At 37.1% G+C, this 18,760-nt stretch overlaps 1 protein-coding gene across 6 annotated transcripts; it reads left to right on the top strand.

The window, feature by feature from the left end:
- The first annotated feature begins 553 nt into the window (after positions 1-553).
- LOC146464522 (uncharacterized) lies at positions 554-18,760 on the top strand. Of its 6 annotated transcripts, none has more exons than XM_085129781.1 (6): positions 554-669; positions 6,756-7,088; positions 9,425-9,475; positions 11,583-11,630; positions 14,544-14,573; positions 15,941-18,760. In XM_085129781.1, exons 2-6 carry the CDS (start codon positions 7,010-7,012, stop codon positions 16,453-16,455), a joined length of 723 nt encoding a protein of 240 aa, XP_084985907.1. In that variant the 5' UTR covers positions 554-669; positions 6,756-7,009; the 3' UTR covers positions 16,456-18,760. The 6 variants fall into 6 exon arrangements, with proteins under 6 accessions (XP_084985907.1, XP_084985908.1, XP_084985912.1 ...); XM_085129786.1 differs by lacking the exon at positions 554-669 and adding an exon at positions 10,261-10,322 and having other exon boundaries at positions 7,001-7,088; XM_085129783.1 differs by lacking the exons at positions 554-669; positions 6,756-7,088 and adding exons at positions 10,261-10,322; positions 10,512-10,608.

Here is an 18,760-nt window from a genome sequence, read left to right as displayed (position 1 = left end):
AGAGTTATTAGTCAAGAGTATGCTGGACTTTTTTGCAACTGATTCTGCACGGTCAGGTAAACCGTGCAGACTGCAGACTGAGCATTTTTTTTGTCTCCGTTTGTAAAAGAGCATTGCCTTCATACTGTTAACGTTAATGAAGGTAAATGGTTTTTGACAAGCTTGACATTAAACTTTGAATTATTAAAATCAAGCAAAGTGTAGTAGTAAAAACTCACATTATTCAGGGCAGTCAAAGCAAGCATGTTGCATATCATCACCTGCGACGGTTCACTCGTTAGAAAACGATGCTAGCGAATCCAGCAATTCGAACGAATAGTCGGAAATTGGATACAAAGCGACTGATTACAAATCGTCCTTGGGTACGAATCGCCTGGATAGAGGGTAAAGAAAATAAGAAAAGTACCGTTTTCTTACCCATCACAAGATCCAAAACCCTATAAATCTTGGCACCATTTGAAGAGACCTTATTCATTGGCTGGTAATCCACTCCTTTCCGATCACCATGGTGACGAGTAACACCGCTGTACCGGTGCACTGTGTGGTGGCGCGGGTCAGCGCAAAATGGACGTCGAAGGAGTGTATGTTGCATACAGCAGGGACGAGGCGCCAAACTGTTGGGGTGTGCCTTTCTCCAAAACGGAATTTCATCCAAAATTCTTCCCAATGGTAAGGCAACATGAGACATTATCTTTTTATGGACATATTTTGTTACAGTGTTACATTAACTGGTTTTTTCGCCGAGTTGTCTGTTCTCCAACGCAGATGATAGTGATGAATCAGCTGCACTAAATTGAAATAATGCTGAGCAAATCCCGAATTAACTATTACTATACTACAGAAGAAAAACACAAAAATTTCTCGTTCTTTAAGCGTGAGCACGGCGAACTCGACGTTGGCGAAACTACTCGTTGGCGAAAAAAACCGTAACCCTCGTTACAGTTATCAGGGCTTGAACAATCGATGAAACCGATGATCGGAAAATCAATCGATCAATCGATGACAATCGATGCCAATTAATCGATTGATATTGATAATCGATGAACAATCGATGCACGGGTTTTTTGTGATTATCGATTTCATCGATTATCAATTTTTATCGATTATCAACGCCAATCGATCAGTTAATTGACATCGATTGTCATCGATTGGTTCTCATTTTTGATGCATTTTATTTTCAGTCAAGATTTACAAAAAGAATCTGAGTCCAAACTATGGCCTATAGTTCTCTTGTGACCGGTCGTAACTGTGTTTCGGACAGAGGCTGTACATGTTGTGTTGTTGGCTTTTTTCCGCGCAGCTCTAAGTTTCTCGATATGGTCTCTTTTTTTCCAGCTTTTACTATACGGCTCACCCATTTAAGCCTGCATGCAGTAAACTTTATTCATTTTTTACCCTGTTTACTTAATGCACCTCTGTTGTGACAAAGAAGTAATAAAGTGATTACCGAAGCCTATTCACGTTTATTCTGGTTTATTTTATTACAATTCAGTATAATTACATCACCCACCATTCAGAGCTCACTCGTCTCCAGTCGCATCTGCATACAAACAATCTGGTGAACGAATTCAAATCTGAAACATTTGTGCGTACTGCGAGAGCGTATACGTACATGCTGGAACGTGTGGAATACCGAAATTTTTTTTTTAACACCAATCGATGACAATCGATGAGTTGCGACCACTTTTGTGTGATTATCGATTGGTCATCGATTGGCCGATGCCAATCGATGCCAATTAACTAACAAGGCATCGATTGTCATCGATTGATCGATTGATTTTCCGATCATCGGTTTCATCGATTGTTCAAGCCCTCAGTTATGTAGCGCGTTTTTAAATCTCGTTATAGTTTACAGTGTACTGGTGGCATGTGTAGCGTACGGTTCAGTTATTCACCCTGATGAAGTTAAGGCCGGGTTATTCTGGTCGAAATGTAGGTGGCAGAAGAATTTATGTCTAGATCTAAATGTACTTATTAAAGGTCTTTGAACTGTTTTCACGAGGGGACAGACATATTGTGATTTATTATTCAACACATTGTGATATGGTCATTGCGAGCTCAATATATGTCGTCCGCACACAACAGATATCCTGCGATATACGTAGTTTTCATGCGTCCGGGAGAAAAATGGCAGAGCGCTTTCAAAAAGTAACGACCTCGGAAGAACACCAAACTATAAATAACGATGTTTTATACTGAACACAACAAAGACAACCAAGTTTGCTGTTAAGAATTGTAATCGTTTGTACAAAATCTTTTACTGCTTACCTTTCTATTTATGAACTGGCAAATTAAGCTTACAGTTCAGCAAAAACGTACGTTAAAGTATTGTTTTCGCTACACTTTTGGATTGTCCCGTATTCTAGGGCTCAGAAATTACAAACAGTGGATGTATTTCCTTAGATTGGTTCTCGCAACCGTTAAACAGAGATCTCGACTCGTCTTGAAGAGATGGAGAAAACCACCTGAGAAAATCCGAGCTCGCACTGAAGTGCCTCGAGAAATTTTAGCTTTCTGGCAGACAAAAAGATAGACGGTGTACAAAGTAATTATTCTTAGAAACATCAGATCTAGACCCACTTGAAAAACCATTTAGTTTCATAAAAGATCCAGAGTTCTTGCAAGCAACAAGGCACTAGATGCGTTTGTCAAAACACTGAGGAAAGATCGTGAAATTGCTTGCGTAGTAAACAAAGAAACACTCACCTGAGAAATCGTTGAAAAGCTTTTCCAGTCTTTTAGCTCGGCCCAGCTGACACAGCAAATTCTTGGCAGCTTTTGAGGCTAGAAATTTGTAGAAAATTTTGCCGGAGCGATTGGCACACAAGACGAGTACTCAATTTTTTAACTTGATGCAAAACGCTCTCGATTTCATTCAAACTTGAACAAAGCTGCCACTTTCATTCATCCCGGTCGGCACGCGGGAAAATGTTACAGGTTTCTTTTTTCTGTTTTTTTTTTTTTTTTTTTTTTTTGACAAATTAGATCGCCTTCAGCTTTTCTGCTATAAACCCGTCTGTGCCAGCGGTTTGTGTTCTGCAGTCTATTTATTTTATTTATTTTTAACCGCGCGGGGCATGAGCCCCAGCGGTTCGTGTTCTGCAAGCCGTGTATTTTGTTTTTTAGTTTTGTCGGTTAATCAGGGCCCGGGCCTCTACCTCGGCCAACAATGGCTGGGCTTCGGTTCTAGCAATTGTTAATTTAATTTGATTAAGATATTCATATTAATTTATTAATTACTAGTGTCAGTCAATAGTTATCTGTGTGAGGGGGTAGGGGGTGTGGAACATTTGACCATACGCACTAAGAAAAACAAGTCGTGGATCTACGTTACTTTTAATTTTTAATTATGAGAACAGGCATATATTTGTTTCAAGAGAGCATCTGCTTTCCTTGTGGTAGTATTTATTCTAGAACAAGATGTTTTTACCTCTACGCATGCGCATAACGTTGGTCCACGTTCTAAGCTGTATCCCAGTGTTGTTTCTCTAAAAGGTGAGTTCAACAGGTTTTGGGATTTTCAAGTCTCCAAGAAGTGAAGTATTTATTTTTGCTGCTCAGAGAAACAGCTTCCATCGCAAAGTAAATACAGTTTCAAACCTTTATTCGTAATTATATATGCAAAACTTTCCAACGTGAATTTTCACACGGCCGTGCTAAAAATAGCTGTGGATGCCTCAAACTGTGTGGCACGCTTGACTGAGCACCAGAGAAAATTCAGCGGGCAGTATTTTTCCTTTTGCTCAATATAACTGTTATTTTGCACGTGGTTTTATATTTTAAGTCGGGAATGTTTTTTATCTAATAGGAATATATCCTGTGTTTGTGTTTTTTAAACCGCCAATCCTTCTATTCGGGAATTCATAATTTATTGCCGAGTAATGCGACAATGGGAGCATGCCTTGGCACATTTTGATTACGTCATTGATAAGGGGAAAACCCCGCTCGTTCGATTTCGACGTGAGTCACGCATGCTCCAGATATATTTGTCATTCGTGCAAGTACTTTTGCTAAAGCTACTTGTCAATATTTCGTTTAAGGTAAACAAGAAAAATTAAATTCCACGCGGTTCACCTTCCCTATAGAAGGTAGATCTTGTTTGTTCTATAAACACTGCAAATGTAGGTAAGATTTCCGCACAGCCCCATACATTATGCGATAGTTCGAATAGCAAAAGTAGGTTTCAAGCCTGGATTGGAAAAAAATTTCCACTTGATAAGGGACCAATCGTTTATTACGTTGGAGGGGGGGGGATGGTTTTTCAAAACATTTTGTGTTTCAATTTAACTGAACCCCCCCCCCCCCCCCCAAAAAAAAAAAAATAAATAAATATTGTCATGTAAAAATAAGACCCCACTTTTTAATTCTTATTTTAAAAAGTGTACCCTCCCCCCCGACCAGGCCATAATTCTCTCCTTTCTTTCTTACACATGCAGACTTTTTATTTTGTTTACATGGTAGCCTGTTCCAGGCTCTCAGATAGTCGAGGGCGTTTGTGAAAAAGCAGGGGATCAACATCGCTGCTAAGTTCAGCCAAATTCTTAGGCTCTTATTTAATGTGTTTAGCTGATTGTGGACATCATATGTAGCTATTCTCAATGAGCTTCACTGAATACTCTAGTAAATTTCTTTTTTTCTACCACACTCAAACCATAGCACAAAACACAGCGCTGTGTCTCGATGTCACTTGTTTCTCAAGACCAGTACCGCATAACAACAGTTGCAGATGTTGTCATTGACATATTTCGTTAATTAGTAGTGTACCATCATCGTCGCTACTTTTTCTTTACAAGAAACTGTTTTTTTTTTTTTTCACAAGGCTGTAACGGGACTTCAGTGACACTCAGTGGGACAAAAAATTGACGGTGAATGTGAATTTTGTTAGGGGGGTCCGGGGGCATGTTCCCCCGGGAAATTTTGAGTCTGAGCTCTCAGAAATGCCATTTCCTGCATTCTGAGTCACTTTCATGCTTCGTCAGTTTTTAAATATTATCAGTTAACAGCGAACTCCGAGAATTTTTCCTTTTTGAGTTATTTTCTTGAAAAATAACTATATGTCAGCGCAAGTGGGCTATGTGAAGTTCAGTTTTTCATTCATGTATGTTTCAGTGTATGTTTGTATGTCACACCAATCAGATTGGAGCTATTATCAAGGTCAAGAACCAATCAAATCGTTTCTTATAAAGTATGAATATTTGAGGCTTGAGATTCAATTTACGGCCATCTTTGTTATTTATATATAGTTGAGCGCTGTTGGACTCATTTCGCCGTTTCTGAGGCTCGAAATGGCAGCCGACAACTTACGGTTATGGATTTCAAATAAACACCCGCCTGGAAATTTTTGTTGTGGCTTTAGATAATATTAGCAGATGAATTTAATTGCGGCTAGTTTTGAATAAAAGTACTGTCGGACTTTGAAAGTGTACCGAGGTTAGTAACAGTGGCTTCAATTTTGTCGGAAGCGAATTTTGTTCTCAAAAGGTATGTGCAGCTTGATATTCATTTGTGAGTTGTTTCAATTGGAACTGAGTATTGTTCGCCCAAAGTAACATGTAATAATTATTTCGAAGTAAAACTATTAATGTTTTCGTTTTAAACAACTTAGATTCAACGGATTCACAAGATCACGCAAAAATAAACACCAGCAGTGTCTTACGATGTCGAAGAAAATTCGTTGGCTTCTATTACAGTGCGGATAACATCAAGTTTGCATATTGTCGGTTTCTAAAGTGGGGTCGGCAGAATGTCGCAATATGTTTCAAGAACAAGTAAACAGCTGCGTTTCTCATATGAGGGATGCACTGGTATCAAAATAAATCACACATAGAAATGTTTTTTGTTGTTGTTGTTGTTTGTCAATTTAGATGTTTTAATGTCAAGACGCCCTGTTGTTTATATGGACAATTTTTTTTCTGAAAAACTGGCCAAATCTCAGTAAGAAAGGGGTTCGACTTATAGCCAAGTATTTGCGCCAAAAAATAATTATTGTAAGAGTGAAGATTCAATGTATACTCAACTATAAGCCGAGCAATTTTCAACAAACACTTCGCTCTTAGCCGCAGAATTAATCCGCAATTCTTGTATAAAATAAGAAAAGCAAGATTTTGTCTAATTTTGACCGTATCACAAACTGACCAATCAGAAAAATAACTATAATATAATAATAACTGTCGGTCATCGGACAATGTCCCACCAAAATTTGCCAATGTCCGATGAAATCGCAACCTTGGTCGGACATTTTGTCCGGCCAAATTTTTGTTGCAACATTTGACTATATCATTTACAAATAAAATTTGTTTTTTTTATACGCTACTCTTTCAAATGTACCTTTGTGGTTATGTCCGACCAAAATGGTGCCCTAGTCGGACACATGTCCTTTCAAGGTAAAAAATTTATTTGCAGCCCTGCTTTATGGAACGTTCTTCATGTAAGCCTCCGCATGATCACATGTATTTCTACTTATCTTTTTAAATTAGCTTTAAATATTTCTTAGATATGTATATATAAACAAATATTGTAGTGATTATTTTTAAATTTTGTGGTAGATTTTTAGGTTATTTATTGTTGTAATGCACTTTTGATCACCTAGTATGTTAAAAAGCGCACTATAATAATTATTATTATTTAAATTATATTATTAAAATTTTCAATAACAAATTAAATTAGCAGTACATGTACAGTGCAATAATTTATGGACAAGAATGCTATAAATCTTATTAAGTGAGCATAGGGTTTTATACCATTTCTTCTTATAGGGTCGTTTCTTCGGTTGCTGTCATTCCTTAGCATTTAATGAGCTATTCCTTTGGACAAGGAGTTTGCAAGCAAAAATGTTGGGCCTAAAAAACAAGAAGCCTACAAGTCATACGAACAGGCTTTCAGGCGACTTACAGATGATGCTCTTTTAGCCACAGTCACACTGGAAGGGGATACTAAAGAAAAAGACTTAAATGTCAAAATTGCCAAAAATATCTTTCTTCCACTCCTTGGTCAAAATGGGTACTGTTTAATGAACAAGGAACATAAGTTCAAAGGAGTTCCAGGGTTGAAAACACCTGCCGATTGCAAAGTGGGTGGACTTTGGATAGGTAGGTACACCACTGCTTTGTTTTTCACCAACTGAAGCTTCTTGTAAATATCTAGCCTACATAGCTGGCTGTTTCATTGTTTTATTCAACACTGAACTCAATACAATATCATCATGGTCCATTACTGTGATTTTTAATTCGCTAAATCCATGGTAGTTCCTCAGTATGATGACTGTCTACTTTGGAATGGAACCGGTCCATGAACTTTATACGAGCAAACTCTATCTATGGAGTTTGAAATGCTTACTGCCATTTGCGCTCAGCCGTGAAGCCTGACCGTTTCTTCACACATGTTTACTTTTCAAAGCTGACAGTTTCCCAGACAACTGTGGTGACTAAACAAATGGAAATGTTCGTTTGGAGCATGGAACTGTGCATGTTTGTCAAACAAACATTGCATGTTTTGATCACCTAGGTTTGCGCGACAGGAGAGATTCATCAATCTGTAGTACTTTACATGTATATTCGTTCATCCGTGTTACAGATAACAGATATGTCTGAGTTAGTTTAAATCAATTAAGGTAATCTATGACTATTACCGTATTTTCTCGATTAAACGCCGGACCCCGAGTAAACGCCGGCCTCGTTTAAACGCCGGGTCAAAACTGCTAATTTTTAAATAAACGCCGGGGCGTTTGTTCGAGGTCCCAGCGTTTAATTTAGGTCACGGCGTTTATTTGCGTCGAGCCAACAACTACAGATATTCACTAGAAAAGCACTTCTATGGCACGTTCTGTACGGGATACTGCTTTAATTTGTTATTTTAATAAATGCTTAACAAACAAGTCTGGCGTAACATTAACTGCGATGTATGCTGTACACCAAAACAAAATTGAAAATATATAGCAATGTTCACATTCCTGTTGTTATGGCTGACGCACTCTCTTTCTTTTGTTGTAGTGCTCGCTGTCTTTAAAATTGCGAGGATCCCTCCAGCGTTTGTTTATTAGTTGTTTTAGCCTTGTCAAAAAATGATGAAAATTTTACTTCATTAAACGATTAAACGCCAGGTTCAAATAAATGCTGGGTCCGTAAATAAATACCAGCATACCCCGTATTTTAAGGTGATTAGATGTTTTTGTCATAAATCAGCCCCAAATTAAATTATTTCCGTAACTATCAAAGGAAAACAGTAAACCGGCAATCTCTAGTTTTATGAGCCCGCAATTAATTTCCAAATTCACACCTAAGGTGTGAAAATTGACACCTCAGACATAGATTTAGTAAGCCTATGTAGTTTTTATTTCGAAAAGTCCTTGTACATCTGTGAAATTTATTCTCAAAACGGACCTGTTTATAGCAGTTCTACCACCTTAAATTATGTAAAGAAAATTTATTTTCATATAAAGAGAAGCCCAAGTACATGCAATTATGAATCTAGTTGTTCCTGAAATACTACATGCTACTGGAGAAATAAGAATTATGCAAATCAGGGAAAAACATGGCAGGCGCTTGTTGCACTAGCCTCCCACACAGTCATTTTTAGAGGCTAGCAAAACACTTTAGCCCCTAAAAGTGACTGCATAGGAGGCTATTCCCACTCTATCTAGATCTCTCATTTTTTGCATTGCATGCTAGGAAAAAATAGACACTGCTTGCTCGCTTGTGGCTGTTTACACTGTCTGTGATCATATTACGTTCAAAAAGTAAAAAGGTAGTGAAATGTTTCCTTAGACAAAGTACTGTGGAGTCCTGATTTCTCGAACCCTTAATTTTTTTTTATACTCCTTATAACTCGAAGCAAAAGTCGTTTCTCTTCTTTAGTCAAAGACTGCATTTTTACCCTCGATTCCTCGAACCAATTTTTGTTTCCCTTGGAGGTTAGAAAAATCGGGATTCCACTGTAATAGAAAAGTAAAAGGTGTAGCACATTGTCACATTTGAGACATAAATTATCTTCTTTTCTTTTACAACAACTGTAATTTTTCAGGCAGAATAATTGTTCAACACACCAAGAGCAATATATTTTTTGCGTCGAGCCATGGCCCATACAGGGAGCTTATCTTAAGTAACTAGGAGTATTTTACTTCCCCCTGGATGGAAAGCTAGTCCATCACAGGGTTCCCCTTTACCATTATTTTGCTGGTACACATTTGTGCCTCGGGTGGAGTCTAAGCACTGTGAAAGTAGATATCTTGCCCAAGAAAACAACACAATGATCCAGGCCAGGGCTTGAACTTGGACTGTACAATTCAGAGTTCAGTAATTACAAGATGACTAAAAAAAAACATAAAAATTACATCGTAAAACCCTAAGACGAATAAATAAATAAATAAATAAATATGATAGCCAGTTACATGACTGTATACTTAAATTAGTAACATTTATCCTTATAGGTTATGAAGGTGCATTATTTGGAGAACCAGACTGGTTTGCTTGTCCAAGAGGTATGTCAGTGTTAAAAAACTCAAACTTATTGCCTGTTTACCTGAGGCAACTAAAAAATTAAGCTTTCAATGGTAGACTTTGAATTTATATTTTTCATAAGAAATTGATTTCAAGCTTGTTGGCCTTGCTGAATTTGTTCAGCATCAATTTTTCACATGAAGCAAAGTTATGTCATTGAATAACGGACAAAAGTTGTGTTGAAGGAACTTGTTTGCATTTAACCTTTTGGAACTGTTTTCTTCACCCCAAGCATCATTTCTTCGTTAATTTGTTATGGGCCTGGACCTTCTATACAATGTACTTGCAGGAAAGATGTAGAGTTTAACCTCCTTTCCATCCAACCCCATGCATTCTGTTTTCCAAAATGAAGAGTTCTCTTGCTAATTGGGAAAAAATTCCTTGTGGGGTGAGGCTGAACGCAGTGCATAGTGACTTAAGATTTTGTCTGCCAAGAGCTTAGCCATAGAGGGTGATGTTTTCTCTTGCAGTTAAACCTAAAATGGACTTCGAAGAAGTCTACATGTATATACTTAATGACCAACTGTCATTTTTGCTTTGAAATTTTGTAATTTCACCACGATTCTAGCTTGTGATGAAATTGTGTAACTAGATTTGTACACACCAGGCTACTCCCCCTGTTACATGACAACGTCTAGAACTTATCCCCACACCACCAAGATAATTAATCCCAGCACTTCTAGCTTTGCCTGGATCTTCAAGTCACATTTTACTCAATAGACATCTAGATACAGTAGTCACTCAAGAAGTTGCCTTCTCTCTTCAGGTGCGAGTTGAATGGCCAAGATCTGGTCTTTTATAGCGAGGGTTTCATGCGTGTTTTAACAGGTATGCATTGGCGTGCCGGCATGTGCTTGTTAACTCGTTTCTTTTGTTTAGGGAACTGCAATGCGGCTCGCACAGGATGAAGTACTTCTCAGTGGTGCAAAGATTGCATTTTTTGTTAGCGTTTGAGTACAGCTTGGCCCGTGCCACTATTTCCCACGTGATGGTAAATTCTATGTTGTTTTCTTTTAGGCGCCAGATATGCTTACTCAGCTCCGTTGCGTTCTTTTTCTTCGGGTCTTTGAAAGACGACAGGTGGTTTCGGTAGTGAGTCTTAAATTCAGTCGCGGTAAGACCCACGTAAGATAAGCTACTCATGCATGCCCAACTTGCAAAGTAAAATAAGCGCGCACAACAAGAACATGCTTAAAGGCGATGAAACAACCACAACCAGAACATGTAATTGTAGGGTCAAGGCAAAATGCCCTTTAGCCGAAGAATGCTTGACAAAAAACGTCATCTATCAGGCTGTCGTAACAACCCCCCATGGGAAGGAATCTTACGTGGGTCTTACCGCGACTGAATTTAAGACAAAGTTGCTTTTCCTTAGATTCAACAGTAAGGAGCTTTATAGTTAAGTAATCAGTCCATGTTCGTGCCTCAGTTTTTCCTGAACATGGACTGATTACTTAACTATATATATATAAAACAAATTGTAAGCCAGCTTGAATAGATGCGTCTTGACACATTGCAATAAAGATGTGCAGTATCAGCATGGTAGACATGCAGAAAACACTGTGGACTGGAGGCACAGGTTTAGGCTGTGAAACCACTTGAAACAATGATAAGTTACATTTTGTATGACCTTTATAACTTACAACACTTGAAAATCAGGATATGATTTTTTTATAATACTCTTTCTGTTAAAATGAAGCATGGGGAGGGGCATCTTCTGTGCTATAGTCTTCAACTTTGGGGAAAAGTAATTGAATTTTGTAAAAGGTCAGGGAAAGTCGTAGATGTTGTCAAAGTGAGTGAAAAGTCAGGAAACTTAAATTTTTCAACTCACATTTTTTCCTGGAGATTATGAAAATGTATTTTCCTGTATATTGATTTGTTTTTAATTATTTATTTTTCATTGTATTATGATTCTATTTTTGTTTGTGTGGCAGAAAATAGAAATGAAATTGACAGTCATTTTGTTTTGGAATTAAATGTTGGGTAAAGTGATTGATTTTGATATTCTTTCAGTAATGCATGCAGGTGCAGTAGTGTTGGTCAGTGATTTTGATTGAATGCCTTTTTTATTATTTTTCTCCTAAGGTGCTATAGAGGCAGAACCCAAGGATGATGATGACGATGATGATAATGGTAAGTATACTAGACATTATTGTGAGTAAACTTTAGAAAAAATACAAAGTGAAAATCACTAAATAAATTAAAATCAAGTGAACTGTGTCTACACTTGAACCTTGATTACCTCCTTTATCCAGACTTTTTGATTATGGGGACTTTTTCAGTGGTCCCATTTTTTTTTATGAAAACTAATAAGTCATGATGAAGCTCTGAAGCTATCATATGTTTTACATGCATTTGAAAGTGCAATTTAAACAGAATTTTATTTGCTTTCGCAGAGTAAAAAGACGGCTGGCACACACTGTTAGTGATAAAAAGCATTTCATATTAATTAAATGAAATATGATTCGCTTAGACTTGCTCACTGCTTTCCATTTATGGAAAACTAATTTATCCAAGTGGAAGCAAAAAAAAAATAGTTATCTGTTTTCATGGGGTGAAGGATAAAGAAAGTTTCATGGTAGAACAAACAAGGAAACTTCCCCACTTTCTTTATTCACCATTTGGACAAAAAATATAATTTTAAGATACAGAAAAAATTATTATCAGAATTGTTTTATCAATCAACTGTTGAGACTATGGAAACACCACAAAAAAGCCAACTAAAAACCATGAAAAACGTGCTGTAAGAGTTGTTCAGCATTTTCACTATTTTTCATGATTGTTTTGAATGATCTAAATCCTTACATGTACTATAATTTTAATATGTTTATATTTACTGCGAAACACTTGGAATGTATGCCATTTGTTGTTAACAACTGCATTTCTAGGGAGGTTTGGGTGCCTGAGACATCCAGGAGCTTCTGGCCACTATTGGCTACCAGCTTTTAGATGAGGACTGCTCTCATTACTGGCAGCAGCCATGAGCCCCCACGTAGTAAGGGAAACAGGCATCTCTTAGACTGTCAAATCAGTAGCAAGAGGGAGGGAAGGGGTGGCAAAAGAACTGCCTGGAAAACCCTTCCTGTACAAACTTACCCTTAGGCTATGTAATCCACAAGCACATTTAGTTTGACACATGCAGATATGTGCCGACACTGCTGACTATTAGGGAATGCAAGAGTTCTTTGTTGTTAAAGTTCTCTGTTTAAGGTTGCTGAACACAGTTTATAATACCTGCACCGCATTTGCCATCTTTTAAAAAAATGGCTAATCCATCGGTCACCAAATTTTGCCAGACATCAGTTAAAAGGATAAACTTTCTTATTTTGATAGCTAAGGTGGCGTGTTTGTCATTGCCATGGTAACATGACTGGATGAAATCAGGTTTTATTTATTTACCGAAATTGAGTCAATAGATTTTTTCATCATTTGGCTGAAACAAACTAGTCACTTACAATATATACACATGTTAACACTGTTAAAACTGTATTTTAACAGACAGATTTTCAGCTATCTGTTGTTGAAGGACAATTTGATTATTTAAAATTTTCTTTGTTAAACTACAAATATCTTTTATCTTCACTTACTAGCCGCTTTATAAAGTATCTCCCTGCCAAATTTTATGAAATTCTATCGAGTGGTTCCTGAGCAACACATGCGTTTCCGAGAAAGTTGATGTGGTTCAAAAATCATGAAATCAATCTATTTTCAATTTTGTGTTTAATTGTGCATGCACTGCATTCAGTTGGGTTCTCATAGCAATGGCAAAAATCCTGCAAAATTCCTGGATTTTTGGCTTCTTGAAACTTTTTTATGTAGTATTCTAAGAAAACACTAAAACCGACAACAGTGTGTCATTTTAGGAATGAAAATAACACATATGGAACAGGTATAGGACAAATAAATTGTCACCATGGTTGATTTTTGCAATCTTTGAGTGCGCGCTGCCTCACATCAGCACAAGCATGTGCAAAAAAACCTATATTCAGCCTCCTTAAGATCCTTAAGTTTCTGCTTTTGATGTCATTACACCACTATCCCGAGGCCCCCACCTTGTGCGGTTTTGAACCAAACCGGACCGGAAGTGAAATTTCGGGCATTTAGGCTAAAACGCGGTGAAAAAAAAATCAATTAGAATCAATCTAGCAAATAACAAAAAATCTGTCATATACACTTTAATTAAATAAGCATTCTTTTCCCTGCCGAGCTTAGACTCATAGGGAATCTAGTAGGACTTTCATGCGTGTGCGCATGCAGTAAGGATGCGCAATGCAAAACAGAGGAATTACCTTAAAATAGTGAAAATATGACATTTTCCCCTTTTACAAAAAATCTGTCTTACAGATTTTTGTTTATTTTTTGCATCCATGGGTGTTCAAGCAAAGGCAATTTCTAGTTTATGAAATTTTTAAGGTAGGGTCATATGGGTGGATTTTGAGAAAAATGCTATTGAAACTGCTAGCTCTCAGTCCCCCCTTAAAGCACTTGGTTGCTTATTTTAACTATCTTTAGCACCTGTATGGTTGAAATATTTCATATGATGGTTATATACTGTAACAAACAGTAATACGAAACAGGGAAAGACATGTTTTAGCATTTTTAAAAAAAGTTCAAAGTTGGGAAATTTTATCCCTTAAAACTGTAGTAAGCCACTTGAATTGCATTTTACTGCATTAAAAAAAGGGGTCGTGTTTTTGGCATTTTCAGTGGGGAAATAACCTGTTTTGTTTGGGTTTGTTTTTGTCTCACTCAGTGCTCAAAACTAGGCAAAAATTCTGGTTGTCCTCATGGCAAATGTCAGACAATTTCAGTCTTTATTTTCCTGGTTGCCTGGTTGTTGTTGTTTTTTTTCTTCACCATATATATACCTGTAGGTTCTTGTGAGAAACTAAACAGGCTACATAAAGTTTTTGCATGTACATGTATATCTTTGTTGGCCCTGATTGCAGGTTAACTGTTGATATTCCAAAAGCTCCTTGTTACATGCGTTTTCTCTTTTTTGTTATATTATGAATTATAAATCCGTTTTATTGATTCTTTCAACAGGACCTGCGGCTAAAAGGTGCAAAGGATCAGGTAAAACTGTTTTGTTATAATTTAGCATAAATAGATTACTTAATGGTTTTATATAGTCAGGGGCGTAACGGATTACTCGACATGAGCAATTTGCAATAATTATGGTAATGCATGCACCTTAAGAAAGTGAGGCCACCTAAGCGGCTTTTTACATGGAGGTGGGTAACCTACCTAGCCGAGTCGAAAAATAAGTTGCGTTAACATGCAATCTTATCACCCCGGGGTCCTGGCTAACCTTTTTTGTGGCCAATAAGCACGTTAACATTCACGTTGACATTGTTGCTTACTTATAAAGAAACCCACATTTCTTGACGAGGTGTGTACAGGTAAAAAATTTTCCAGAGACAGAATTCAGTCAAATGACAACATGCTGTATACAGGTCGGCTCAATGGCATACGTTAGCCACTGCCATCAAAAGTCCCAAAAGAGAATCTGAAACAATCGATGACATGCCGTTCCAGCGCGTAATCACGCAGGAACGTACAGTCCAGCGTTATAATCAAACAAGAGACTTGTATGATTTACATCAACATAGATGTGGTGGAGTGCCAGAGAGGAAAAGATCTTCCAAGATTTTGGACATTTTTCTTATTCAGAAAACAAGTACATTGTTAGTCACAGCCTGCCAATATTTTGAAAGCGGTACCTAACAAAAGTTGCTGATCAGGAGAGACGTGATAGCTCATGAATTCTGCTTCAAGTGCAACCGTTGAAAGGGCATTCACGATGCCAAGAAGGGTGAAAACATCGGCTGTGGTCGTTAGGACAGAAATAACTTTAGTTAGCTTCCAATCAGTAATGTGACCTCTTTTCTGATCAAACTAACTATTGTTAGGAATAAACGCCTTTATGATCCAAAACGATGGATGACCGCGGCCAACATGGATAACCATAGTTGCGTGTTCTTTTGTTACACAACGACACGCCTATTCAGCAGTTAGTTTTTATCGGTGATGTTAACTGCGCACATTTAAATTCATTGCAGTACTACACTTGAGGTGCCTGTATTTTATATCAAAAATGTTTTTTTCCTTCGCCTGTTGTTTTTCACACTTGTTCGCTGGTTTTGAATATTTATGTTGATCCGCATGTGCTCCCTCTCGCACGTGCGAAAAACTAAGCATTCGGATTGGTTGTATGTTTGCACACTAAGGTTTAACCCATGAAGCCTGCTTAGGTATAACTTTAGTTAGCTTGTATTGTTTTGGATCATCGGTGTGTAAATTTTCTAACTATAGTTAGAAAAGAAAGGCGCACATATTAAACCTACGGCATTTGAATTAGCCCCCCCACCCCCCAATTGAAAATATGGTCCGTGGTCCTTGATAGTGTAAATGATTTAATGTATTTTTTTTGTTTTAAAAAGATGATTCTCCCGGTAATAGTGCTGCAGAAGAAGCTAGTGGATCAAACAAGTTGTCACCAGGCAAGAATGTAGCAGTGGAAGGGAAAAAAGGGACAGGCATGTCATCCACATCACAAGCCATAGCAACATGTATAGCATTTTCTTTTGTTTATCATAGCCGCCACCCTAATTTAACTTTAATACCTACAATATTAACTAGCAATGAGGGTTTTGTGGTGTTCCTTTACAATTCTGAGAAAGATGTTCTCCTAAAGTGTGGTTTGCCTTGGAAGCAAAAGTACTTGTTAGTTTTGTGGGCTGTATTGAACCACCAATTATTTCTCAACTCAGCAAAGGTGAATGAACAATTGAAATTTGGATATCATCAGAGGGAAGGAAGGTATACTTTAAAGAACGTAGCACCCCAAGATATGAGGTATATGGCTCATCATCTCCAGCGCCCTGTGTCGGCATTCCACCAGCTTTTACATGCTGACACTATAGAGTTAAGAAGTGGTGAATGGAAACTGTATTAAATAATGCAAATTCGTCTATTGAGCCAGCTTGAACAGTAATGTTGTGTTGCTTTTAAGTAGCAGTCACAAATTTTGATGTGTTAAGCTTGTCAATGGTACAGTGTCTGAGGCAAGGTATGGGGTTAGTTGAAGGAGGGCTTATAGTTCATTACCATAGATGCCTGTTAAGGCACCTAAATATACAGTACTGCTTACTAAAAGCTATACTTAATGCCAAGTGGGGCATATTGCTCCTTGTAAATAGCTGGTTTCGTAAAAGAAATGTTCTAGTCAGAGTAAAACAATTTCAAAACTTTTCTTTGAAAGTCAAGAAACTATTTAGTTTACTTAGTAACATTTTTATCAGGAAAACCCTTATTTGAAAGGTTTTTCCTGAATTTATAGTTAAGAATTTCCAAAAGATGCTGTGATCAATCATAACGCTTTCTATATTTACTCGAATAAGCGCCGTATATTTTCCTCCTCAAATGTGGCACTTATTCAAGGGCAGCCCTCATTTAAAAAGTGGAAACAAAGAAGCAATATTTCCTTTTAAGTCAACAGTATATTTGTATGTATTCAAAAAATATAACAGTAACTAACAGAAGTGTCTTTTGATGGTCCCAATTTGTCTCTTCTGGCAGTTTTAAATCGTTTTATGGACAGTGGTGTCTTTACTCAACTTAGATCTCACCATCCCCTTGATGCTGTTTAGAGTTGCATTGTATTGTTTTTGTAGATCTATGGAGATCTTTCAATAAGCGCCACATCAGGATATAATTAACCCCAGGGGTTAGTTGAAGGGGCTTATTGCTCATTGCCATAAACACCTGTAAAGGCACATGCATATATTACTGCTATGCTGGATACCTAGTGGGGCATATTGCTCCTTGTAAATAGCTGGCTTCATAAAGAATGTTCAAAACAATTTCCATAACCTTTCTTTGAAAGTCAAGAAAGTATTACTTTTTTCCTGATTATATTGATCAATCAAATCACCTAAATTAGGATATAATATGGGTTAGTTGGAGGGGCTTATTGCTCATTACAGTAAAGTACATATCACATGAAAAATTTTTGTTGCTTATTTGAAAGGCTTTTCAATGTCAAGTTTAATGGCGTTTTCTTTTTTGGAATAGATTTTTGTGTTTTGAAGATATTGACGTTTTGTATTATGTAAATAGGCAACATGATAATGTCACATTTTTTACTATTTCAAAATGCGTAAATACTGATTCAAAAATATCTCTAGTGGTTTGGTACTCTTTGAACTTGGCACAAGAGTTTCAAATCAAACAGGGAACAAAATGAGTCCAGTAGCTTGGTTGTCATGGCAACCTACTTTGCTCCAGTTCCTTTCCATCTCTTAAACAAATATCTCAACTTTCAACCTCACAAAGTGAGAGAGAGGGTCCTGATACTTCCCATATTGCCTAAAAGATTCCTTAATAGATTTTTTGGGGTAGACGATTTTTGTTCTAAAAAAAAAAACTGGGAATTTCAGTTTATGTTTTGAAAAGGGCCAGTAACAAAATTGTTGTCATGGCAACAGCATGACAGGCATCATTTTGCTCCCCTTTTGACTTTGAATGATGGTGCCAAGTTTGAAGATCACTCCAGAAATATTTTCAGAGATATTGAATCAGTATTTGCGCATTTTTAAATAGTCAATATTATGACATCTTTATGTTTGCTTATTTGCATTGGCATTTCTACATTGTAAAGCCTTTCAAATAAGCAACAAAAATTGTTCATGTCAAATGCAATTTAAGGCACGTGTGTTTATTACTGTTATACTGTATACTGGTTTCATAAAAAAATGTTCAAAACAATTCCCCAAACTTTTCTTTGAAAGTCAAGAAAGTATTATTATTTACTTTATATCATCTTAATCAGGAAAGCCCTTTTTAAAAGGTTTTTCCTGATTATGTATAATTAGAATTTGCAAAACATGCTTGAATCAGTCGTAACACTTAAATTATTTAGGATATAATAATTAAGGGTTAGTTGAAGAGGGGCTCATTGCCCATTTATACCACAAAGGTCGGCACACACTAGGGGACTAATAGCAGGGACCAGTTGGTTAAAGCTTAAAGGTGGGGCATATTGCTTCTTGTTAATAGCTGGTTTTGTTTCCCTAAATTTCCTAAATTTTCCCGGTCAAATTCCCAAAAAAGTCCGGAGTTTCCATTGGCAAAACTCCTGTAAAAAGGCAAAACATTTTCCCATGGAGCGTTCTTCCCCAAAATACAGGGACTTTTATTTGAATCTGTCAATCAGTTCGCATGCGTGTAACATAACTTCCAGTGAAAGTTGACTTCCGGTT

Source organism: Pavona decussata, unplaced genomic scaffold (assembly GCF_977016875.1).
Source record: "Pavona decussata unplaced genomic scaffold, jaPavDecu1.1 SCAFFOLD_163, whole genome shotgun sequence".
NCBI lineage: Eukaryota > Metazoa > Cnidaria > Anthozoa > Scleractinia > Agariciidae > Pavona > Pavona decussata.
Note: the sequence above shows the minus strand (reverse complement) of the source record. Positions and strands in the feature narration are given on the sequence as shown.

What these genes read in the sequence shown, in the direction of transcription:
- LOC146464522 (XM_085129781.1), top strand. Translation starts at nt 7,010, where the DNA reads ATGAACAAGGAACATAAGTTCAAAGGAGTTCCAGGGTTGAAAACACCT. An exon ending in TGATGACGATGATGATAATG is followed by an intron (nt 11,631 to 14,543) that starts GTAAGTATACTA and finishes TTCTTTCAACAG; the next exon opens with GACCTGCGGCTAAAAGGTGC. An exon ending in TAAAAGGTGCAAAGGATCAG is followed by an intron (nt 14,574 to 15,940) that starts GTAAAACTGTTT and finishes TGTTTTAAAAAG; the next exon opens with ATGATTCTCCCGGTAATAGT.